The sequence below is a fragment of the Panthera uncia genome (genome assembly GCF_023721935.1).
Source record: "Panthera uncia isolate 11264 chromosome B2 unlocalized genomic scaffold, Puncia_PCG_1.0 HiC_scaffold_24, whole genome shotgun sequence".
Classification (NCBI taxonomy): domain Eukaryota; kingdom Metazoa; phylum Chordata; class Mammalia; order Carnivora; family Felidae; genus Panthera; species Panthera uncia.
The window spans coordinates 104,994,486-105,020,561 of record NW_026057580.1 but is presented as its reverse complement, the minus strand read 5'-3'; the positions used below and the strand labels follow the sequence as shown (position 1 = coordinate 105,020,561).

Genomic DNA, 26,076 nt, shown 5'->3' with positions numbered 1-26,076 from the left:
AGGTCAACAGACTCCTATGGCCCAACTTTAGACACGAGTGTTTGGCTTATGAAGTTGGATGAAATGAGCTTTGGGGGAAGTTTTTTCCCCAAGGCCAAACCCTGGTTGTTGGATGAGCTCTAGACAACCAAGAACACACGTAGGCTGACCAGGTCCCCGCAACCCCAGTAGGGTGTCTCTGATCCCGGCCCTCTGGCCCCGTCACCCCAAAGTGTGCTGGGAAAACCTCAGGAATGTGGCTTTCTACTGCTGCTGCTGCCAGCCAGGGTGGCAAGGACAGAAGGGCTTCCCACGGATCCCAGGGCAGCCCCACAGTGCACATGGGGCCTGCCAGGGGCTCTCGGGGGTACCTGTGGCCTGTGCACGTCCACCATGAGCCTCTCAGGTTTATCTGGTTTCTGCCCTCCTGTTCTCCAAGACTTACAATAATCATGCACATTTACTATTTACCCCAGTTCCCCAGGGCTAAAAGTGTCACCAGGGTGTCCACTCTTTTGAACCGTTCTTGGCCATATGCTGGGCACTACAAGCGACTAATTCACCTTCCGTGTGAAGTCACACACCAGGGAGATCCGAGTAGAGCGCCCTCTGCTGGCAAGTGTGAGACCACACCAGAACAGGTCCTGAAGCGGATTTACTGCAAGTCCTGAGGGGAGAGGGCTTTCTCTCATCAAATGAAAACAAAACAAAACAAAACAACAAAACAAAACAAACAAAACACAAGAATTTATCCCTCAAAGGGAAACTGGTATATGTAGAGGTGACTTAATTGGGATCAACTTGCTGTTGATGGGTCCATGGGAAGCGAGAATTAACTGGAACCCATGACCTGTGTGTACATAGTGTTCTCAAAAACCAGTGGAGGAGCATTCAGCAAATCTGAAGGTGCAGTGTATTAAGTTGACAAAGTTTTGACAGTTAGGGGACCTTCCTTCTCTGTGGGCATCTTGTATTCCTATAGGGCAAATGAATAGACAATCACTGAACATTCTGCCTACAGCCATGCAACAGAGCAAAAGCTTTAAGGTATTACTTTAATAAAACGAGCCGTTACTATAGGAATACAAGATGATGCCATAATGAACCCTTGACCTAACTTTCTCCAAGTCAGCAATTAAAGGAGCCACTGCCACGCCGTTCCTGTGGCTTTTTCTTAGAGCCAGTGAACGCTTCACAGAGATGAAATGTCCACTCTCCAGGCCTGGGTCTCAACGAGTAGCTTAAATGCACAGTCACCTGAGTCCCAGCTCATAGACTGAGTTCAGTCATGAAAAGTTACAGAATCCTCATGCTTAGCAATGTAGCAAAGGGGGCAGAGAGAGCCATTACAAAGAATTTAGCCCTGGAATCCCTTTGGCTGCTCCCAAAAGAAGGCGTGCCACTAAGAACTGAGCAAGCAGACGGATGGCCACTCATATTAGGAAGCCACGATGGCGGATGCATGCCGGAGTGCGCGTAGAACTCTGCTATCGTGATGCATGACGTGGGTAACATGCTGCAGGGATTCTCAGGACCTTGGGGGAGCCTGGGAGCTCTCAGACTGTGGTGGGGAAAGCCCCCGCCTCCTCGGTGATGTAATATGCTTGCAAGGAATGTGCTGAAGTTGAGCCCGTGGTGGCCAGCTGGCTCTGGTTCATCTCCTCCATGGGTGCGCCCCCCCGGTTGGCTGGGGCGTGCAGGCGGTGGGCGTCCAGCATCTCCAACAGCAGGTCGTAGAGAGGCACTACGTTTTTGCACTTCATGTTGTACAGGTGCTCCATGCCTTTGTTACTGCGGGTGGGAAGACACAAAGGGGACCGCTTTAGAGCGTCGCAAGCTCGAGGCCTGCCGAGACTCCAAGGAAGGGGAAACTAGGGAAACTCCAAAGACACCGGCATGCCGATCTTTGTCCCTGTTGAAAGAGCCATTCCAGGATTTGTTATGCGGGCGACTTCCTTCCACTGACTCAAATGAGGTTCTGTTCCCCGCTATTGCATCTAACAAGAGAATGGAGACGATCCAGTCACTCTAGTCATGTAGGAGGGAGGTTTTTAAATGTGTAGAACAGTTCAAGAACTTCCCTTGTTTAAAATGTTCCAGCTCTTCGCCATTTTGTAGGAATACGCTCTAAATTTCTTTCCATGCTCTGCAAGGTCTAACTGATGTGCTTCCATCTACCTCTCCTAGCTCCCCCGGCCTCTCTCCCCTAGTTCACGCTCTTTACTTCTGCTGAGCTTTCTAAGAAAGAGCTTGAAGAAACTGAGCTCTTTACTCCCAGACTCAGGTATCTGCCCTTTCTGTTCCCTCTGCCTGGATGCTCTTCCCCTAAATCTTTTTTTTTAACATTTATTTATTTTTGAGAGAGAGAGAGAACACGCGTGAGCAGCAGAGGGGCAGAGAGGGAAGGAGACACAGAATCGGAAGCAGGCTCCAGGCTCTGAGCTGTCAGCACAGAGCCCGACGTGGGGCTTGAACCCACGAACCATGAGATCATAACCTGAGCTGAAGCTGGATGCTTAACCAACTGAGCCACCCAGGTGCCCCTCTTCCCCAAATCTTCAGACACCACCTCCCTTGGAAGTCCTTTTGCTGCCACAGTGGCTGTGACCTCAGGGCCTACAGCTTTAGCCGCTCTCTTTCACCTACTCTGTTTTCCTCCCAGCACTATGACAACCTGAAATTGCTCTCTGTACATATGCATGCTTCTTCCTCCCCCCAGGCATGTGTGCCCACATAAACACACACACACACACACACACACACACACACAGGGCAGGCTCCTCAAGGGGCAGTAATTTGCCCATTCTGCAGGCCTGGAACAGTGCCAAGAATGTGGTAAATGCTCAGAAAATATGGGGCAAATGGATACAGGGAAATGTAGGCAAATGGCATTTCTCCTTTTAACCGCTGTCCCCCACCCCCACCCCCACCCCCCCGCCAGCTACAATTCTGCTCTTTCTCCCACCACGCCACCCATGGAGAAAACACAGAACAACCATTTAGGGAGCTTGAAATTGTTTAGAAAGAATGATGTATCATGAGTAGGCAGGACCAAATACCCTAGAAAATATTGGCATTTTTAGTAGGGGAAAAGTCGCATGAGCTGGAGACATGCCAGAAAAACACAGCATCAAACTATTTAGGTCTTACAACACCACAACCTAATTACACATCTAAGTGTGTGTGTATGTGTGTGTTTTTTTAATTTAAAAATGCTGTTAATGCTAAATGCCCACTGGATCTCACACTGTCTTGCTCTTGCAACCTAATGAATCATTTATAGTCACATGAAATCTGGGTGTTAAGTTCTCTGAGTAACAACATATGGCTGGGGCCAACTTTAATAAAACAGAGCTAGATTGGCTGCAGTAAGGCACCAAAAACATTAGTGTGTGTGTGTGTGCCCAAGTGAGCGAGAGAGAAAATGCTCAAATCTAGTAGATTAGCAGCTTCTCTCCAGCTTTTGCACAATTGAGACAAACTCTTCAGAGCTCTCTCACCACTGCTGCCCTCTACATAGGCCAACAAAAGTACTAAAGCCTATAAATTTAGTGCAGACATATTTGGGTATTCGCTAATCAGGCTTGCTAATGCTGAAAAGTAGTTGACAGATTTGAAGACTCAGCAATTCCTACCGAAGAATAAAAACCTTCATCTGTAATACATGGTTTCTATGACATCTTTGAAATTCCCAGCCCAGAGTAAATGTTAACACACTTCTTCTAAAAAAAGGTTCCTCTCTCAGCCAGGTAATGTGGTAGAGGGTTGTTACTCTGACGCACTCCTGCTTCCCTCTTTGTAATATTCATAAAAATAAATGGGAAAGGATTAGAAACGTGTGGGCTGAATGCAATCTTGCCTCTTGACGCTTAATCTTGAGGTTTGAAAGCCCCTTACAAATTAAGCCAACCCCTCAGACACCATGCCCTTCCCTCATAGCCACTAAGAGAAGAAATTACATTTTCGTTCCGAGGGTCTGGGTGTAAGCCCGAGTTCATATAGACGTCATCATGCATGGCTCTCTGATCTCTCATTTCTAGGGCCCTTCTGGAGTAAAGAATATACCAACTGCTTATTTCTTCCCTGCAGCCAGAGTTCTGTTCATGGGAATAGTATCCATTAAGCATCTAGCCAGCCACATGACGTGACCATTTGAAATAGAAATGAAGCCACTTTGTCCTTTTGGCACAGAGAGGCTCTTACTTCCTCTGCTAATACCCTTCCTTAACCCCTACACAAAATATTTATCGAGTAGTTACTATGTGCCAAGCCCTATGCTAGGAGGTATTGGGTACACAGATTATGCATGATGGATTGTGACAACTGCCTCAAAGGGTTTACAGTCTAACTGGGGCAGAGAGAAAACAAGACGTGAAATAACGATCAGGAAGAATAGGGTATAAATCCCAGCTGGGTTAAGGGTCAGGAGATGCCTCCTGAAAAGAATATCTCAGCCATGATGGATTAGCTTACTGTTCTGAAATACTCCCTCCCTGTGCCCATGCTCCTGATCTTAACTTGAAGCCTCATCAAGTGATGTGTTGGCCAACAGAATGTTGTAGCTATCACTTAACTAAAAGATCAAAATGCACTTGCCCTTATAGGCTTGCTTTCCTGTACCTCTGCCATTGCCGTGAGAACGATATGTCCCAGCTAACCTGTGGGGACGGGAGGATAAAGGACACACGGAGCAGTCACCTGGCCAGCCTGCAGCTTGCAGGGGAGTCCCCCGGCTGTGCCCGGCCCGCGTCAGCTGTCCCACAGGCGGGAGGGAACCCAGCGGGGATGCACAGAGCTGCCAGCCGATGTGTAACCTGGAGTTGGCCACCCGTGACTCAGAGAACAAAGGTGCCTGGCCAGAGCTCGGACTACCAGGAAGTTCAGTAGGAAGTTAAGTAACCGCTGGAGCACAGCAGTTGGAGTCCTAGGAAGCTGGAACAGCCGGAGTCCTAGGAAGTTAAGTAACAGCTGGAGCCCAGAAGTTGTACAAGCAAAATAAAGGAACTTACACTTGTATCTAAAGCGATGGGAAGCTGAGGGTTTTAAATAAAGGAATGAGGTGATCAGATGTGGTATTAGGACGGCCGCTGTGGCTCTGGGTGGAGAATGGGTTAGGAAGGGTCAAGACTGAAGGCAGGGAGGTATGTTTGGTGGCCTCTGCAGAAATCCAAAAGGAAATGATGGTGGCTTGGATGAGGGTAACAGCCATGAGGGGTGACAAGAAGGGATCTGAGAGGAATGGAAGAACCAGTGGTGATTCTCTGTGCGCTGGAGGGACCGAGATTCTCTCAGGATTTCTTTTTTCCTCTCTTTTTAAAAAAAAACATTTCTTTAATGTTTCTTTTTGAGAGTGAGAGAGCATGAGCTGGGGAGCGGCAGGGAGAGAGGGGGACAGAGGATCCAAAGCAGGCTCTGTGCTGACAGCAGAGAGTCTGATGTGGGGCTCGAACTCATGAACCGTGAGATGATGACCTGAGCCAGAGTCGGACGCTTAACCGACTGAGCCACCTGGGTGCCCCTGGGTTTCCAACTGTAAATAGGGGGAGCGTGATGCAGGAACCGTAATGGATGTGCCGGGTGCCTTCAGAGGACAGCTGTGTTCACGCACTCGCCTTGAGTGGTGAGATAAAACGAATGATCAAACATTGCCATCCTCCCTCTGCCCGCACACCACACGCTCCTCCCCCCATCAGACCTTGTGCAGGCTTCAAACTGGGTGCAAATATCACCTCCTCTATGAAGCCTCTCTGACACCTGCCCCACGCCCTAGACAGATTTCCTTCTTCCCTCCTCCGTCGTCCCATAGCGTTTCTGCTTATTACGTCCTGGGAACTGTTCCGAGGGCGCTATCTGTATTCAGGCGTCAGCCCTTCCCGGCCCAGCGGTAGCACGTTTGAGGGCTTGTGTTCGTTATGGGGCTCCCGGGGGGGACCCAAGGATGCCTCACCTCATGTGCCTGATGTGGGACAGGATGAGGAGGAGCTGGGCCAGACGCCGGTGCTGCTGCTGCAGAGTCAGGCCCGCTTTGGCCATCAGGTGGATCAAGGTGTCTGTGATCTTGTCCAAGACACGATGGATATGGTCCTTCTCTTCCAGAGACTTCAGGGTGCTGGACAGAAATGTGTACACTCCTGAATGCGCAGAGAGAGAGTGAGACAGAGAAACTCCAAGACGACGAGGTCTAGGAGACTGGCAGCATGTGCGGGATGTAAAACCCAGCCAGCGCCAGTGCCCCCCGCCCCCACCGCCCCCGGCACAGCAGGGCAGAAGTCTGGGACCCGTTCCATCTGAGCAACGGCACGAAATTCCTACTCAGGGTACACGTCTGAGAACACCGAGAAACCTATCAGGCCTCCCGCGTGTGCGCCAATTTCTGGGACTTGTCAACACGATCCCCAGGAAAGGCACTGTTAGCCTCGGGGTTGTAATGGTTATACCAGCCGCTCCTTCTCTGGCCCGTCTGACATCAACATAAACTATCCCACTAACGCTGACGACAAACCCCTGAGAGAGGCGTTATTATTCCTCTCCCATGAAGAAAACAAAGGGCAGAGAGATGCATGAACCTGCTAAGAAAACTTAGGACAAAGCAGAGCCGGGAAGGAAGCCCAATGCTCTGACTCCACATGTGATCATTATCATGTGACATTCTTGTGAGATGCACAGACAGCAAGAATGACTTGTGAAGTGACTGACAGGTAATTTTCCCAGGTAGGATCTACCTTGCTGTTATGTTTCAGATGAGGCTTAGGCCCTTCCTACTTTTCCTCCTCAACTGAAAGGTTTATGGCAGGTGGGCGCAGAGGACCACAGGAACTGTTGTTTTTCACTGGGAGGCGTGTTTTGTTTTGTTTTGTTTTGTTTTTCTCCCTCTTGCCTTTCTTCTGGAAACAGATCCTACTCCCTGGGCCACAGGTAGACTCAGGACTGAAATGAGACAATCAGGGGATGCCTGGGTGGCTCAGTCAGTTGGGCATCTGACTTCAGCTCAGGTCATGATGTCACAGTTTGTGAGTTTGAGCCCTGCATTGGGCTCCCTGCTGTCAGCACAGAGCCTGCGTCAGATCCTCAGTCTCCCTCTCTCTCTGACCCTCTCGGGCTCATTCTCTCTCTCTCTCTCTCTCTCAAAAATAAATAAACATTAAAAAAAAAAAAAGAAATGAGACAATCAGGCCACTCTATTCTTTGGGACAGTATTAGCCCTGAGCTAGACAGTCAGAGCTTTTTCTGGAGTTGTATATGGACGTTGTGAAACAGAAACTCTTTCCTCTAGATTGCTGAGCTTGGAGGGTGAGAATAGTGACTCTCAGGTGTGGCACCTTCCCTGCTCATGGAGCTCCCATGTGCAGAACGGAGCTGAGCAACAGAATGCAGAAGTAATAGTTATATGAGGGGTACGGGGGAAATCCCGGTTCAGGCACAAGGTCCTATTTTTACATTGTTTTCTTTTGACCTTATAACTTCTATAGTATCCTTTCTAACACATGAATCCATAAATTCCCTTTTAAAAACTTCTTTTAACATTTATTTATTTTTGAGAGACAGAGCACGAGCAGGGGAGGGGCGGAGAGAGGGAGACACAGAATCGGAAGCAGGCTCCGGGCTCTGAGGTGTCAGCACAGAGCCCGATGCAGGGCTCGTACCCACAAACCGTGAGATCATGACCTGAGCCAAAGTCAGATGCTCAACCAACTGAACCACCCAGGCACCCTATAAATTCCCTTTTTTGTTCAAGACAGTGTGAGCTGGTTTCTGTCACCTGTAACAAAAAGAATCCTGATCATCTGAGTTGGGAACTCAGCCCAAGGACCAGAGGAAGGTGAGTGATAAAGAGGCGGCAAGTATTCAGAGCAAGAGGAGGGCAGGATGGGTCAATCCTGTCGTAGGACCACAAAGATGGATTTTCTATCAAGTAAACACTCCAGAAACAAACTCCATTCCGCCGAATCATACCGTCCTACGGAGAGCAGATGATGCTGTATTTTTCTCCAGGTGATGCATTATGTATTTAGCAACATCTCTTTCCGTCTTATTTCTTCTCAGCCCACTGGCCCCCTCATAAAGAGATTTCTTCTCCTCCCCATCCTCTCCCCATCCTCACTGGTACCTTCAAGCTAAGTCCCCTACGTTTATTAATGTCTGACTTTGTACTGCTACAATTCTTTCCTTTAGCAGACTGTGATGTGATGACAGTTACTGCCCACACCGCAACCCGGAGGTCGGCGATGGGGAAAATACCTATGCAGTGGAACTCATAGTAAACAGTGGTAATTGCCCAGAATGGAAAATGGCTAAGCTTTAGAACAAATACAACAACAACAAAACCAGGATGGTCGGGATCTTGGCTTACATGCAGTTGAATACAATAATGTAGCTTTTCGTACCCAGAGGCACTTGGATCCAAAGCAAATAGACCACAGAATGAGTAAGCAATAGGCAGTGAAATAAGGAAGAAATTGCCGGATTCCTTCACTTAACGTTCCATGTGAACTGTTGACAGAGAAAGAACGTGTCCGTTAGGAATTGGGCAACTGTCCAGTGGCCTCGGGGTTGGCCTGGAAGTGATGGATGGCAGGAGGGTTGTGCACCAGTGGGTTAGGGTGAGGGGCACCTCCGAGCGGCCCCCCGCGCTGCCTCGCACTTCCCTCTCTGTTACCACACACGTTCTAGCCTCCCGTCTCCCAGAGGCCCTGCATCTGGCTGTATGTCCTGGGAACCTGCCCAGGCCACAGAGCTGAGTTAATCCAACTTGGATGATGCGTTTTCTACCAATTTCCTTTTTTGTCACCACCCGGGATGCTGGCCTCATTCACCAATAATCCTGTTCTGGTTCAAGAGAACCACAGAATCGAGGAGCAACCTGCTTCAAGGTGACATCCAGCCACACGGTTCTTCTTCCTTGTGCACCCAGGGGTAGAATTTCGGACTCCTTCTGCTTGAATCTCAGACACCTTGAGAGCCAGCCTCACATCACGCTCTTCCCAGTGAAAGAACCGTGGCCCTCAGACTGCAGGGTGGGAAGTTTTCTCTGGGGCTACTGATCGCCCATCTTCCTTCAGGTGCCTGCACACATCGATTCTTTCCTTTAGCAGACTTTCATTAGGGGCCTACTGTGTGCATGCACTATGTTACTTAATAGGGATTCCAAGTCCTATTTTAAGTGTTAATGGCTTTTTAAATGATTTATTTATTATTTTTTGAGAGAGAGAGAGAGAGCACAAGTGGGGGGGGGGCAGAGAGAGAGAGAGGGAGACACAGAATCCGAAGCAGCCTCCAGGTTCTGAGCTGTCAGCACAGAGTCCGATGTGCGGCTTGAACTCATGAATGGTGAGATCATGACCCGAGCCGAAGTCAGTCGCTTAACTGATGCAGCCACCCAGGCGCCCCAAGCGTTAATGTTTTACGTGCAGATATTGCCTGTGGAGAAAGAATTTTCTTAACACCGACTCGAGATGCAGTCCATTCGCAGAACAAGCCTGTTTTTCTAGTCCTGTTTTGGCACGGATACAGCTTATCATTTCATCCTTGTCAGCAGATGCTTCCTAGCTGTGTAAATATACTCAGAAATAAAAATACAGTCCTGTTGAAATGCCAATAATTGACAACAGCAGCCATCATCCTTTTGGGCTTTTCTGGCAAAATGTGGTCCATGTTTGTTGCCTGCTGCCCCTAAGGGGGCGTTTGAAAGAAACAACAGAAATTCAAATTCCCAGAATGCTTCAGGTGCTCCGGCGAATGCAAAACCGGGCTGCTGGTAATTTCCATATCCCAGGTGGTCCCCGCCACCCTGGATGGCTGCACCACTGTGCCCAACAGCACAGAGCCAGTGATCAGACAGTGAGAGCCTTCAGAAATATTCTTGCACCAAGGCAGGTTTTGCAACTCCCAGAGCTGCTCCAAATCCCAAAGATGGAAAAAACCAATCTGTGTGTCATCATCCAGTCTTGAAGTGTTATTAGCAAATCTGAGCTTCTCCATATTCTGAATCTTGGCCAACACCAGGAGATGTAGGAAGAGTCTGTGGAGAAATCTGGTGGTAGAAAAGAATGGGGAGCGAGACCACAAGGACACCCCCATATATAAGAGATCTCAATTCAATCTTTCTCACACTCTCTTGCTCTCACCGACTCTGAATTTCACTCTCTCCTCTGATTCTGCTTGGATGCTCTCCCTCTGACTTCTTCCTTTTTTCTCTTCACCCCACAGGAACCTCTCCTTACCCCCATCACTTTTCCAGATAATAGAAACTTCTGGAAGCTGGAGGAATGCAGGCATGGACCCTGCAGGGCATAAATGTATGTGGTCGTGCCCAGAAGGGAGCATAGCACAACCAACCATTGCTGTCCACTGGTGGGCATATCTAATTGTTCTAAACAAATGAAGAATGCTGAGGCCATGGTTTACCAGATGCTTAAGGCCAAATTCTTCAAGCAAGGACACATGTTTTCTTTTCCAAAAGGAAGAATGTGACACTGGACCCTGGGAGAATCCTTCAGCCTATGGTAGTTTGACCAAATTAAAAAAAAAAAAAAACAAACACACAACTCAAAGGGAAAAATTAGCAAAGAAAACCCCTCAAGTCCACGACTATAAGTAGTCCAGGCCAGCAAGCTGCCACTCTCCTTGCAGGGACTTCTCTTTTTATCCTGTTCACCCAGTGATTAATCCGCAGGTCAGCCTTTAGGGGTTTTAACTGTAAAACAAGTAATGAGCATGTCTGCTCAGAAGGGCCTTTGAGACTGACAGTTTGATGAACGCTCCGTTTGTTTTGTGCTCCCGCCTCGACTGCTGGTCTCCTAGGGGATAGTACTGCCCCTTGTGGAGTGTTGTTGGGACAGTTTGTGGTTGCTACAGCCACTTAGTGGGAGAGACCTGTCGGATGTCCTACAAAGTGTCAGACAGTCCCAAATAATGAAGGGTTTTTTTTCTTAAATATATTAACGAATCAATCCTACTACAAACAATTTTTTAATATTTATTTATTTATTTTGAGAGAAAGAGGGAGAGCTTGAGTGGGGGAAGGGGGGGGAGAGAGAGAGAGAGAGAGAGAGAATCCCAAGCAGGTTCCATACTGTCAGCACAGAGCCCAACAAGGGGATCGATCTCATGGTTCATGAGATCATGACCTAAGCTAAAATCAAGAGTTGGACACTTAACCAACTGAGCCACCCAGAAACCCCTACAAATAAAAATTTTGCAGTGAAAAGTTCTGAAAGGCTGTACAAAAAAAGGTCCAGTATTCAGTTTGGCTATAGAAAGGGAAGCTTAAATGGAATACCTTTCTCAAAATTAGTTAGTAGTTTATTCACTTTATGCAGCCAATTGAATGTATTACATAAGCTGTCCAACTATACACGTTTTTAGTGCAGGTATACAGGTGCCACAAAAGCAACACAACTGGTTGCAATATATAGAACAAGACTTAAGATTCTTCTAAACAAAATTAGAATCAACTATTACAAAACAGTAGACATTAATGAAATACTGTGTTATTGCTCCTATGTGTTTTTAAATAATTTCTTGGCATACTAAGAAATACACTTTGTGAAAAGTACATATTAAAATTATTTTGGAGTTCTTGTCTTTCTGTCTTGGACTAACATTGTCCCACAGACTTTTTGATCACCTCTTGTATGTATTACTGTTTATTTTTCCAATTCATTATCTCTTTTCCACTGCTTAGCCAAGGGATATGATCTCCAAGGTCTTTTTAAGTTCTATACACTGAATATCTGGAATTTGTGAGCTTTTAAGATAGGATATATGTTCATATAAGAGACTTATTTCATATCTAAGGACATAACATTCTATACAATGAATATCTGGAATTTGTGAGCTTTTAAGATAGGATATATGTTCATATAAGAGACTTATTTCATATCTAAGGACATAACACAGATGGAAAGAGAAGGGATGAAAAAAGATATTCCATGCCAACAGACAGGAAAAGAAGGTGGGTGTAGCTGTACTTATATCAGAAAATATAGATTTTAGAATAAAAACTTTAAGAAAAGACAGGACATTACATAATAATAAAAATATTGATCCAACAAGAGAATATAATACTTGTAAATATCTATGCACCCAAAATAGGAGGTCCTAAATATATAAGGCAAATGTTAACAGACATAAGGAAGCAATACAATAATAGCAGGGGACTTTAACACCTCACTTACATCAATGGATATATCATCCAGACAGAAAATCAATAAGGAAACACCAGCCTTAAATGATATATTACACCAGATGGTCATAATGGATATACAACAGAGCATTCCATCCAAAAGCAGCAGAATACACATTCTTCTCAAGTGCACATGGAACATTCTCCATGACAGATCACTTTATAGGCCACAAAACAAGTCTCAGTAAACTTAAAGAAGACAAAGCATGTTTTCTGACCACAATGGTATAAAGCTAGAAACGAAGTACAAGAAGAAAACTGGAAAAATCACAAATACATGGAGATTAAACAACATGCTACTAAAGAACCAATGCATCAGTGAAGAAATAAAATATCTTGAGACAAATGAAAATGGAAATACAATGATTCAAAATCTATGGGATGCAACAAAAGCATTTCTAAGAGACAAGTTCATAGCAATACAGGCCTACCTCAAGAAACGAGAAAAATCTCAAATAAGCAATCTAACTTCACACCTAAACGAACTAGAAAAAAAGAACCAATGAAGCCTAATGTTAGTAAAAAGGAAATAAATAATTAAGATGAGGGGCACCTGGGTGGCTCAGTCAGTTAAACAGCTGACTTTGGCTCAGGTCATGATCTCACAGTTCGTGGGTTCGAGCCCTGCATCAGGCTCTGTGCTGACAGCTCAGAGCCTGGAGCCTGCTTTGGATTCTGTGCCTCCCTCTCTCTGTCCCTCCCCCACTCATGCTCTGTCTCTGTCTCCTCCCTTTCAGAAATAAATAACCATTTAAAAAAAAGAAATAATTAAGATCAGAGCAGAAATAAATAAAAACTGAAGCAAATAATAAAAAAGAGCGATGAAACTAAGAGCTGGTTCTTTAAAGATAAACGAAATTGACAAACTATCTAGATTCACCAAGAAAAAAGAGAGAGAGAGCACAAATAAATACATTCAGAAATGAAAGACAAGTTATAACTGATATCGCAGAAATACAAAGGATCATAAGAGACTGCTATGAATAATTATGTGCCAAAAAATTGGACAATCTAGAAAAAAAATAAATTCTTAGAAGCATACAACCTCCCAAGATTGAATCATGAACAAACAAAATCTGAACAGAGATCATATGCTAGAGATTCAGTGATATTTATCAACTTAGTATAATTTTTAGTGAAATCTACTAGAAGTTCTAGAAGGTAAAAACGTGGTATGTCAATACATTCAAGCTGACTCAAAGGACAAATCCTTTAATGATTTCAGATGGTGAAACTGACGAACTGATTCAACTGACCTGAGAAGAAATCTTAAATGTACACTTTTTAAGAAAATAATTTAAGTGGCAGCCATGTGTCTCAGTTTTTTATTGAAGTATAATTGACATACAATATTATATTAGTTTCAGATGTACAACATAGTAATTTGATACTTACATTTATTACGAAATGATCACTGCAGCAAGTCTCATCGCCATCTGTCGCCACACAAAGTTCTTACAATATTATTGACTATATGCCCTGTCTGGATGTTACATCCCTATATCTTATTTATCTTATAACTGGAAGATTGTACCTTTTAATTTCCTTCACCTATTTTGTCCATCTCCCCACCTCTTCCCCTCTGGCAATCACCAGTTTGTTTTCTGTATCTAGGGCTCTGTTTCTGTTCTACTTTTTCTCTTCATTTGTTTTGCTTTTTAGATTACACATATAAGTGAAACCCTTTGGTATTTTTTTTTTCTCTGACTCCTTCCACTTACCATAATACCGTCTAGGTCTATCCATGCATGTTGTTGCAAATGGTAAGATCTCATTACTCTTTATCGCAGAGTAACATTCTATTGTATGTCTATACCACATCCTCTTTATCCATTCATCTATAGATGGACACTTGGGTCGCTTCAATATCTTGGCTGTTGTAAACAATGCTGCGACGAATGTAGGAATGTGTGTATCTTTTTGAATTAACATTTTCATTTCCTTTGAATTCTTCGAATTCCAGCAATCCTCCAAAAAGAATTGCTTTTGGAGGATTGCTGGAACATACGGTAGTTTTATTTTTAATTTTTGAAGGAAACTTCATACTATTTTCCGCAGTGGCTGCACCAATTTACATCTCCACCAACAGTGCACGAGATTTCTTTTCTCCACTTCCTCTCCAGAACTTGTTATTTCTTGTCTTTCTGATAATAGGCATTCTGACAGGTGTGAGGTGGTAACTCACTGTGGTTTTAATTTGCATTTCCAAGACGATTCATGATGTTGAGCACCTATTCATGTGTCTGTCGGCCATCTGGGTGTCTTCTTTGGAAAAAAGTCTATTCAGGTCCTTCTCCCATTTTTTGAAATTGGATTGTTTGGCTTTTGCTATGTATTTCGTGTATCTTGGATATGAACTCCTAATAAGGGGGACACTTTATTTGCAAATGTGTTCTCCCATTCAGTAGGATGTCTTTTCATTTTTTCGATGGTTTCCTTCATTGTGCAAGGGCTTTTAATTTAACGTAGTCCCATTTGTTTGTTTTATTTATTTTTTTGAGTTTATTTATTTTGACAGAGAGACAGAGAGTGCAAGCAGGCGAGAGGCAGAGAGAGAGGGAGAGAGAATCCCAAGCAGGCTCCACACCATCAGTGCGGAGCCCAATGCAGAGCTTGAACTCACACACCATGATCTGATGACCTGAGCCGAAACTGAGTCGGATGCTTACCCCACTGAGTGACCCAAGTGCCCCCTTCCATTTGTTTATATTTGCTTTTGTTGTCCCTTACTGAGGAGACAGATCAAAAAAAAAATAATGCTAAGACCAATGTCAAGGAGCTTACTGCCTATGGTTTCTTCTAGGAGTATTATGGTTTCAGGTCTTACATTTAAGTTTTCAATCTATTTTAAGTTTATTTTGTATAGGCTATAATAAAGTGATTCGGTTTCACTCTGTTGCCTGTAGCTTTTATATATGAAATTGCAGTTGTCGGGGTGAGGGGTGCTGGGCAAGATGGGTGAACGGGAGGAGATACATGCTTCCAGTTATGGAATGAATAGGTCACAGGAATAAAAGGCACAGCATGAGGAACGTAGTCAATGATACTCCAATAGTGACATGTGAGGTCAGATGGTACCTACACTTGTGATGAACACAACACAATGTCCAAACTTGTTGATCATTACCCTGTATACCTGAAGCTAATGTCACATTGCGCCGGGGCACCTGGATGGCTCAGTCGGTTGTGTATCTGACTCTTGATTTCAGCTCAGGTCATAATCTGACACTTCATGAGTTCAAGCCCCACATCGGGCCCTGTGCTGACAGCTCAGAGCCTGGAGCCTGCTTCAGAATCTGTGTCTTCCTCTCTCTCTGCCCGTTCCCCACTCGTGCTCTGTCTCTCTCTCTCTCTCAAAAATAAATAAACATTTAAAAAAAAGTCACATTGTGTGCCAACTATACCCGAATTAAAAAAAATTCCAGTTAAAAATTTTTGTAATAAATAATATTCTAGCCTTATACCTTTTAGGATAAATTCATTATGGATCTATGTTTTGCTTAAAAGCCTTATTTAGGTTAGTTGTATCAGTAATATAGAAGGAAGCAGCCAGGGTTCTGATTCTCCAATCCCTCAAACAGTCAATTACGAGGTTTCTGAGGTCAAGAAGATGTTCTGGAGGGACACTAAAAAAATTTTTTTTGTTAATATTTATTTATTTTTGAGAGAGAGACAGAATGAGGAGGGGCAGAGAGAGAGAGAGAGAGAGATGCAGAATTTAAAGGTGGCTCAGGCTCTGAACTGTCAGCACAGAGGCTGACATAGGGCTCGAACCCACGAACCGTAACTGAAGTCAGTTGTTTAACTGACTGAGCTACCCAGGAGCCCCTGAAGGGCCATTTGATGGAAAATGTGCAGCCCATCTATCACACAGGAATCTATTCACAAGGTTCCACGCAGAATTCCTAGTCCCAAGGAGCTGGCCTGGCCTTGAGGGTTTCATTTTTTCCCCAGGGAAGGTAGGCCAAAATAGTCGGCATAAATTCATTTCCCCGGACCTTTCCTTTTCTTGCTTGGCATCTTAAGGGCAATGGAGCAACAACACAGAGCAGGAAACAGCTCTTACTCATTGGAGCAGACTGTATTTTCCAATGTGACCACTACAACATCTCCTATCCAACATGCTGCTCAACAACATGATCCTGACACTCTTCCCACAGAGGTGTCCAATCTATGCCCTCCTTTGAGTCTGGGTGGACCCATGACTTGCTTGTAATGAAAAAAAAAGGGGGAGGGCTGGAAGTGATGCCGTGTGGCTTCTAAGGGGCTATCCTATCAGGCCATGCAGCTTTTGCCTTGTCAGCTGGGACAGCTGCTTCTGGAGCCCTTGCCACCTTCTAAGAGGTACGCTGCACCAGGCTGTGTGGGAGTTACGGGAGAAACCATAGGTACGCATTTTAGTCAACAGCTCCAGTTGATGTCCTAGCCAGCAGCCAGCATCAATTGCTACCGTGTGAATAAAGGCACACATCAAGATGACCACGCCTACAATTACCAAATTATCCCAACATTATGAGGCTCCCCATCTGAGGCGCTAGACATTGTGGAAAAGAGACAAGATGTTCATTCTGTACCCTATACAAATTCATGGCCAAGAGAATCCAAGCTTTTTTTTTTTTAACTTGTTATGTTTTGGGGGTAATTTATTACACAGTAGCAGTAGGCATAATATAGCTGGATATCTGCACAAAACACTTTGAAGGGAAAATGATAGGCAGATTAGAGATTGGGCTCCTGTTCTGGTGTACCTGAATACTCTCTACTCCACATTATAAACCCTATTGCCTATCAATGCCTTAATCCAGCCCTTGACCTTCATCCTTGGTACAACTGGTAAGGGTTTTAACTCATCCTGTCAGATACTGTGTGCAGTTAACAACTTTCATTGGAAGCTATTACACCTGGCCACTGTCCAGCTGATCCATCTCAAAACATATGGATCTTCCCCTAACTGGCAACCCAAACTATCTGCATCTGGTCTCTCACCAGAGTATAAAACACTCTGAATTCTTGGTTGAACAATGCTTACCCAGTCCCAATTGTGAGAAATAGACTTTGTAGAGATTTGCCCGAAGGAGAGTGTTTTATGTTATACAACTGGTCTATTTGCTTTTATTTTTATTAAAAGTCTATGAACCTTATAATGGAATGTGTTCTCGTCTGTGCTTTGGCCAAGTGAAGGAGATTTAGAGCCAAATTTGTGGCCCATTCCTAAGAGCTGTACAGATGTACTTCTGTGCACTAATTAGGTTCCTGGATTTATTACTTTATTCACTTTATTTTCCTTTTTTACAGATTTTGTCAATTATTGGTCTACTCCCTTTGCATTACATAAAACTTAGTAAGCCATTTCAAATTCTCTGTGGAATAGGCAATATGTGAATAAAAAAATGAAAAAGATATCCCCCCATCTTCTGCCAAATCAATAAACAGTGTTAGTGTGAATGCAAATGTTTACAAAACATCATTAAACATTCATCTGAGTGACTTAGCTTCAAATCCAGGAAAAAAAGTGACATGTGATCTAAGAATATATAATAAGCTGAAATGCATGTGAGCTCATCATCCTGAATTGAACAGCACAACTGTTCAAAACCCTGTGATGTTCAGCACTGGTTGCTAACAGATGAAGGTTGCACATTCTTGGTTCTGACTTGTATGTTTATCTCCAGAGTCACAAAATTTCAGATATACTTTTCCCCTTTTACCTAGATATAAAAGTGAAATGGCTGATAGTTCCCTCTGGTTACTTCGGAAGAGATAATTAGTTTCAAAAATTACTGTTTTGAAGAGACAAGTGGGCATCTAAATGGCACATATTCCTTAGGGTTATCAGTTTCTCCATTTCAAGTGAACACTACAGTAGATGAAACTTATATCAAAAAAGTGCCACATGACCATGACAGGTTTATCTCATTTTTCCTTGAGAAAGGTTATATTACATTGCAAAAAGGAGACATAGAATTCCAGAATTATAGATTTAAAAAGGGCCTACGTTCATCTAATTCAGTAGTTTTCAAACTATTTTGAGGATCAAAACCCCTGAAAACTGTGAACCTCTTATAAAAACTTCATATATAAACTGGGTGTAGTAAAACTTTGGAAGCAGAAGAAATAAAGGTGTGGGGCTGGATCTCACTCACTCAGCTTCTCCTCCTTCACCAGAGTCTCCTTCTGGAACACAAGTCTTGAAACAGAAGAACATTTAAAAACCAACAATCTAAAAAGAGTGAGAAGGCAAGCCATACTGGGAGAAAATATTTACAAAAGACATATCTGATGAGGAAGGATTCTTATGCAATATATACAAAGAACTCTTAAAGGTCAACATAAGAAAATGAACAACCCAATTAAAAAATGGGCCACAAAATTAGAAGAATTATACTTAAATTTGTATGGAACCACAGAAGACCTGGAATAGCCAAAGCAATCGTAAGAAAGAAGAACAAAGTTGGAGGTATCACAATCCCAGATTTCAAAATATACTACAAAACTGTAGTAATCAAAACAGAACGGTACTGGCACAAAAATAGACACACAGATTAATGGAACAGAATAGAGATCCCGGAAATAAACCCACATTTATATAGTCAATTAATCTATGACAAAGGAGGCAAGAATATACAATGGGGAAAAGACAGTCTTTTTAGTAAACGGTGTTGGGAAAACTGGACGGCTACATGCAGAAGAATGACACTGGAACACCAACACCATACACAAAAATAAACTCAAAACGGACTAGAGACCTAAATGTGAGAACTAAACCATAAAAACCCTTGAAGAGAGAGAGCACAGGCAGTAATTTCTCTAATATCAGACATAGCAACATTTTTTTAGATCTGTCTGTTAAGACAAGGGAAATAAAAGCAAAAATAAATTATTGGGACTGTATCAAACTAAAAAGCTTTTGCACAGCAAAGGAAACCATCAAGAAAACAAAAAGATAACCTACTGAATGGGAGATTTTTGCAAATGACATATACAATAAGGGGTTAATATCCAAAATATATTAAGAGATTATACAACTCAACAGACACACATGCAAACAAACAACCTGACTAAAAATGGGCAGAAAACTGGCACAGATCTTTTGCTAAAGAAAACATACAGATGGCCAACAGATTCGTGAAAAGATGCTCAACATCACTAATCATTAGAGAATGCAAATCAAAACCCTAATGAGACATCTCTTCACAATTGTCAGTATGGGTAAAAATTAAGAAGACAAGAAGAAACAAGTATTGATGAGAATGTGGACAAAAAGGAACCCTCATGGGAATGTAAACTGGTGCAGCTACTGTGGAAAACAGTATGGAGGTTCCTCAAAAAATTAAAAATTGAAATACCATATGATCCAATTATTCCACTATTGGGTATTTACCCAGGGAAAACACAAACTCAAAAAGATGTATGCACCCCTATGTTTATTGAAGCATTATTTATAATCGTCAAGATATGGAAGAAACTTAAGTGTCCACCAACAGACAAATGAATAAGAAAATGTGGAATATTGCACAGCCATCAAAAGGAGATCCTGCCTTTTGAGACAAAAATGGATAGACCTAGAGGGTATTAAGTGAAACAAGTCCAACTAAGAGAGACAAATTCCATATGATTCCATTCAAAATCAAATCTTAAAAAATGAATACACAAACAAAAAGCAGAATCAGACCTATAAACATGGAGCAAAACTGATGGTTGCCAAAAGGGAAGAGGTTTAGGAGGTTGGGCTAAATGGGTGAAGGAGAGAGGGAGATAGAGGCTTCCTATTATGGAACGAGAAAGTCACAGGAATAAAAAGCAGAGCATAAGGAATTCAGTGATACTGTAACAGTGATGTAATGGGACAGATGATAGCTGTATTTGTGGTGAACATGGCATAATGTAAGAACTTGTCAAATCACTAAGTTGTACACCTGAAACTAACATAACCTTTGTGTATCAACTATACTCAAAAAATAGGCAAAAGACCTGAATAGACACCTCATTAAAGAAAAAATATACAGATGACAAATAAGCATATGAAAAGATGCTAGGGGCGCCTGGGTAGCTCAGTCGGTTATGCATCTGACTTCAGCTCAGGTCATGATCTCATGGCTCGTGGGTTTGAGCTCCTCATTGGGCTCTCTGTTGACAGCTCAGAGCCTGGAGCCTGCTTCAGATTCTATGTCTCCCTCTCTCTCTGCCCCTCTCATTCTGTCTGTCTCTCTCTCAAAAATAAATAAACATTAAAAAAAATTTTTTTCATGAAAAGATGCTCCACATGATGTGTCATTAAGGAACTGCCTATTAGAACAAGACACCTCTTAGAGAGCCCAAAATCTGGAACGCTAACAACACCAAATGCTGGCAAGGATATAGGAAAACGGGAACTCTAAGGAATGAAAAATGGCAGAGCCTCTTTGGAAGACAGTTTGGCAGATGCTTACAAAACCAAATACACCCTTACCATAAGATCCAGTAATCATGCTCTTTGGTATTTACCCAAATGAGTTGAAAATCTATGTCCACGCAAAAACCTGCCGGGGGGGGGGGGGATATGTACAGCACTGTTATTCATAATTTCTCAAACTTGGAAGCAATCAAAATGCCTTACAGTAGGTGAATGGATACATCAACTATAGTACATCCAGACAATACAATCTTATTCAGCACTAAAAAGAAATGAGCTATCAAGCTATCAAAAGATGTGGAGGAATCTTAAACACATATTACTAAGTGAAAGAGGCCAATCTAGAAAGACTCTGTGCTGTATGATTCCAACTACATGACATTCTAAGAAAAGGAGAAGTATGGAGAGAGCAAAAAAAGATCAGTGGTTTTCAAGGCAGGGACGGGGAGGACGTATGGGCAGAACACAGGATTTTTAGAGCAGTGAAACCAGGCTGTCTGTTACTATAATGGTGGATATGTGCCATTTTCCATGTGCCAAAACCCACAGGACGTACAATACCAAGTGTGACTAATGTAAACTGTGGACTTTGGGTGATAATGGTGTGTAATACAGGTTCATCAATGGTACATCAAACGTTCTGGTGAAGGATTTTGATAGTAGGTGTTAGTGTGGGAAGAGGAGAAATCTCTGTACCTCTCACTCAGTTTTGCTCTAAACCGCTCTATCATGTACAACTGCTCAAAAAAATAAAGTCTATTAAAAATAAACAAAAATAAAAGTTTTTAATGTAAGAAACTCCCAAACCTGCTCCACTTCAGTTACTTTTAATCATTGGGAAACAGGCTCCAAGAGGTTAGGGAACCAGGCTAGTAGATGCTAGAAAGAGCTGAGAGGGGTTTTAGGCAGGGCAGCTAGGCTGGGCTTCCCTGGGATCACCCTGTCAGTCAGAGCTGGAGCCAGAACCCAAATATCCTTCACACCCAGTCCACTGCTCAGAAGCTACACAAAGAGTTTCTTAACTGCAAGGTTTGTGAAAAACTATAAATGATTGCCAAAGGACTCACCTCCAGAGATATTTGAAAAAAACTAATCATTTTCCTGGAATGACTTAGGAGCAATCCAGCTTTTCAGAACTGTGCAGGACAGCGTGGAGAAAGGAAGGAACACTGTGCACACAGACATCTTCTAAGAGTCTCTTTAATTAAGAACTTTCAACAAACCGTTGACAATGATTACTTTTGTGTGGCGGAATTATGATTCCTTAGGAGATTATTTTTCTTGGTGGTTTTTCTGTATTTTCCAAGTTCCCTGTGTTGGGCATGTATGATTTTCATAATTTGGTGGAGAAAAATGTTATTAAAAATACAAAATCAAAGCCCCTTTCATTTCTATTATTTCATGAGCTTTGTCAATGCCTGGACTGATGAGACAGAAACACAGCTGGTGAATGGAAATCCTAAGGAATAAGGAGCTTGCTGTAGGGATATTACTTATGACTCTTTTCATAATATTTCTATCATCCCTAAGGCTGTTCCCATTTCTGAAACTCTTCAAGGCTTGCTATTTTGACAAGAAGTAAAACTAACAAATTTGCCACTAAAGCTTCTGAGTTTATTTATTTATTTTTGAGAGAGAGAGACAGCAAGCAGGGGAGGGGCAGAGAGAGAGAGAGGGAGACAGAATCCCAAGCAGGCTCCATGCTGTCAGCGCAGAGCCCAGTACGGGGCTCGAACCCACAAACAGTGAGATCGTGACCTGAGCCAAAACAAAGAGTGGGACACTTAACTGACTGAACCACCCAGGTGCCCCCTGAGAATAATTTTCGTGGTGGGAAATACTTCTGACATATCAATAACCCGAACTACATGTCTAAGTGCAAAAAAGATCAGCTTCAAGGAATAGCTTTTTGTCCCCAGAGGACTTGTAAGTTGGAATGCAAAGAAAGCGCAGCATTAAGGTTTTGCTAGAAGGTCCTGAGTGTTGGCTTTCATTGAATGTGAAGGTTACGTTACCTCGCTCAAAGAGTAACGTTTGCTATACTAAGGGAAAGGGCGGATACTTCACCTGTCAAGATGAGAATTTTCCATTCCAGGGCTAATTCATCGTTGCTGTTGATGCCAATTTGAAAGAGTAAAGAAACCGCTCCTGCCAGTCCCTTCCTGACACACATGCGTAGCCATCCTCAGGGTTGACTACTGTTCTGAGCTGGACCAGGTTTCCCAGCATCTGTCTGCTTCCAGTTGTGAGAATCTGGAGACTAGCCTGTACTTGGGGCATCCTTGGGGCATCAACAGCATTGGACAGGGCACTCTTGAACCAGCAGCCAATGAATAGCCTGTCTGGAGCAGTAGTGGGTTCACATGGTAAGCTGCCTCTTCTAAACTCATTATGGGCTAGGAAAGGTATGCCAATCTCACAAAGGCCCAGAATCCAGAGCAAACGAAACCACTGGAGGAACCAGGTTTCTTTCCCTAGACGAGTTTTGAAGGGAGGGACCCTTCCAGCCATTCAACCTGGTGTCTTTCTTTTTATAAATACCACTTTTAAAAAGATCAGTGGAAGGGACCAAGGGCAGAAGGTGAGACCAAAAATGCCAGCTCTTTGCGCACCCTGACAGTTTGGAAGAAGAGTAGTTCCCCAGCACAACGTCCGTATAAGTCACAAACCTGAAACTTAACACAACAGGCATCTATACAGACAACAAAATACACAAAATTCTCTACGTGATAATTTGCTTCAAAAGGAGTGAACGTGGGAGGTTCATAACATGATGCTTATAATATGACCTACATAGAAATTGCTGACTATGAGTCTTTCACAAAAGAGGGCAGTAGCTGGGCAGGAGGAAGCTATCTGCTCTCTCCAACTGGCCAGCGGTCTGCACTCACCTCTGTCTCTCACGTTGCATGATAAGGTTACATTCATGTAAAAGTGTAATTCGATAAAGCCTTCTGGAACAGTAGGTAACATGTACCAAGAGCCATAAGAATTTTTATGGCCTTTTACGAGCGACTCTACTTCTACAAACACCCAAAACCATAAGCAAATGTAGGCAAAAGACGTAACGAAAGAATGCAAAGCAAGCATAATTTATAACACCAAAAAAGAGAAAGCACTTAAATGTTTAACAGCATCAGGTTGTAGAATTAATGATGTTATATCCTCATGCATGATTACGCAGCCATTTAAAATCTTATTTTTAAAGAAAGTACATGAGTATAATACTAATTAAAATGCGTAAATACAAATATGGTTATATTCACAGTATGTCAAGGAAAGAAAATACTACCTCACACAAATGGAGTGTCGGTCTAAGTGGCATTGTTTTAAGAGCGAACTCATATTAGCAGGTAGGTGCTATTATGATCTCCATTTCATGGACAAGGAAACAGAAGCACAAAGGGTGTAAGCAGCACCTGTCCATAGTCGTACAACTAGGACGTATGAGAAAGGGGATCTGAACATGGAACCAGGGTCTCCTGCTCTTACCCTTTCCACTATATTGCAATGAGGTACATCGCGACGTCCGGATGGTTGGTTGGCTTTGGGTTGTTGTTGATTTCCTTAGTAATGTATTTGGTATTCTTAAGTGACCTCAACTGAACATAAAGTTTTATAATCACAACTTTTTTTTTTTAAATATAAATTCTCTTTTTATATCTGTCTCTGTCTTTAGACCATGAGGACTTTGAGGTAGGAACTGCCTTAGTAATCACTGCTATTACTATCATTATTGGTATGACCACTGAGTCACCTTGACGGAACAGTCCTTAGGTGCCAGGGAGCAGTCCACGTGCCTCACTTCGTGGAAACCACAGGGTAAAAACTACTACAGATAAGGCAACTAAAGGCAACTGTGTATTTCCAGCACTTAGCACATGCCTGGAAAGTAGTGAATACTCAGTAAATGGTAGTTAAGCTAACAAATAATAGCTTATAACAGCCATGGATATCATTTGGTTCCATGGGGGTACTGATGTCTTTCTTATATGCCAGAAGAAAACTCAAACCCAAAAAGTAGATGTAAAGTAAAAACTCAGAGAAAATAGGCCTGAGGTGGTCTGAGTCTACCTCAACATACAGAAGTAGCCACACGCCCTCTCGGGGAAAGTGCTGGAGGAAGCTAAAGGAATGCTGTGCTCAGGGGCCCCATGGGAAGGGGGATGGGAAGACAGAAACTTGCAGCAGGAAGTCTGTTTCCCCATCTTTCTTTCACCAACAGAGAAGGAGTATGGAGCCACAAGGCCACGAGTGGAAGGCTAGACCAGAAGTGGGTCTTCCAACCAAGTGCAGGGATGTTTGGTTTAGACTAAAACTTTACAGGACAGTTCGACATTCCATTGAAATGTTTCAGGAAGCATACACATTCTATCATGGCTTTTACTTATTCAATGAGCATCTTGTGGGGAAAGATAAACCCATTAAAAACAATATTTTATTTTACTTGTGAGCTCGAGATATTAGTGGGATTTTATTGTCATTTTTCTCATGGTTTTCTTCAGTTGAAGTGTCAAAACACTTTTAAACTAGAGGCCGGGCATGAAGGTGAAAGGAGGGCACCTAAGGCCCTTCCAAATATAGGCCCTGAGTGTACTTCTAGTCCTTTGATTAGAACAGGGAGATCTTGACACCAACATCTTGGTAGGATATTTGATTGCCTAATAGTTTCCCTTTGGAAAAAAAAAAGACTATACTAGTAATGATGATATGATGTTTATATTTTTAAGCTATCTTGCTCTGTCATAACAAACACAAAAGTTTGGCAGAACTGTTTATTTTTTCTTTTTACTGGTTGAGGAAACAAACGACGAGAAGTCTAGTGACTTGATGATATCCTCACTGCTAGATGAATGGTGAGGCCATTGCCCCTTGTCTTGCTTCTGACTCCAGCTAAGTCCTGCTCCTCCTCGAGATTTAGCTGACCTATCAGTTCCCATGCAGGGATCCTCCTGTCACATGCTTATCTACATCACAGCCCTTATGTCATGATGTTGAAATAATGAGTCTATTATCTGTGGCCCCAGCTCTGACTCACTTTTATGTACAGTTCTGAGCACGAGCGGCTGCCTCCTCACTCTGCAGGATGGTTAGTTTCTTGATACACTAGAGGACTCTTCTAATGTAGCTGAAATGTCATCATCTATACCAGTAGTTTTCAAACGAGGTTTCACATATTCCTGAGAATTAAAAATTTATTCTTCAAGGTCTTTAAATTGTCTTATAATGTTAGGATTTTGTGCTTTCATTGTAATGATATCTAAGAACTACCCTTAAGACATTAATATCAGAATGTTCTGAATCACTTACATCAATGGTTCTCAAACCTGATGAGACTGAAGTCTTGGTGGGGAGCTTTACACAGTACTAATACTCATGAACCTGAATTATATTTGAATCAACTACATCAGACTCCCTGGTTGAAACATAGGGACGTTTTTTAAAAGATCCCCAGATGATTGAAATGTGTGAAGCACTGACACTCACCAAACTAGATAATCCATGTAATTTTTGTTTCCTG

General features: G+C 42.9%; 1 protein-coding gene across 1 annotated transcript in view; it reads right to left on the bottom strand.

Moving 5' to 3' along the window:
* Window positions 1–5,846: 5,846 nt before the first annotated feature.
* The window catches only part of LOC125939159 (estrogen receptor-like), a 35,547-nt gene continuing 15,317 nt past the window's right edge, over window positions 5,847–26,076 (bottom strand). Inside the window, exon 5 of the mRNA XM_049654674.1 lies at window positions 5,847–6,110. Within this exon, the coding sequence (XP_049510631.1) occupies window positions 5,923–6,110 (188 nt within the window). The 3' untranslated portion in view covers window positions 5,847–5,922. The remainder of the gene's footprint in view (window positions 6,111–26,076) is intronic.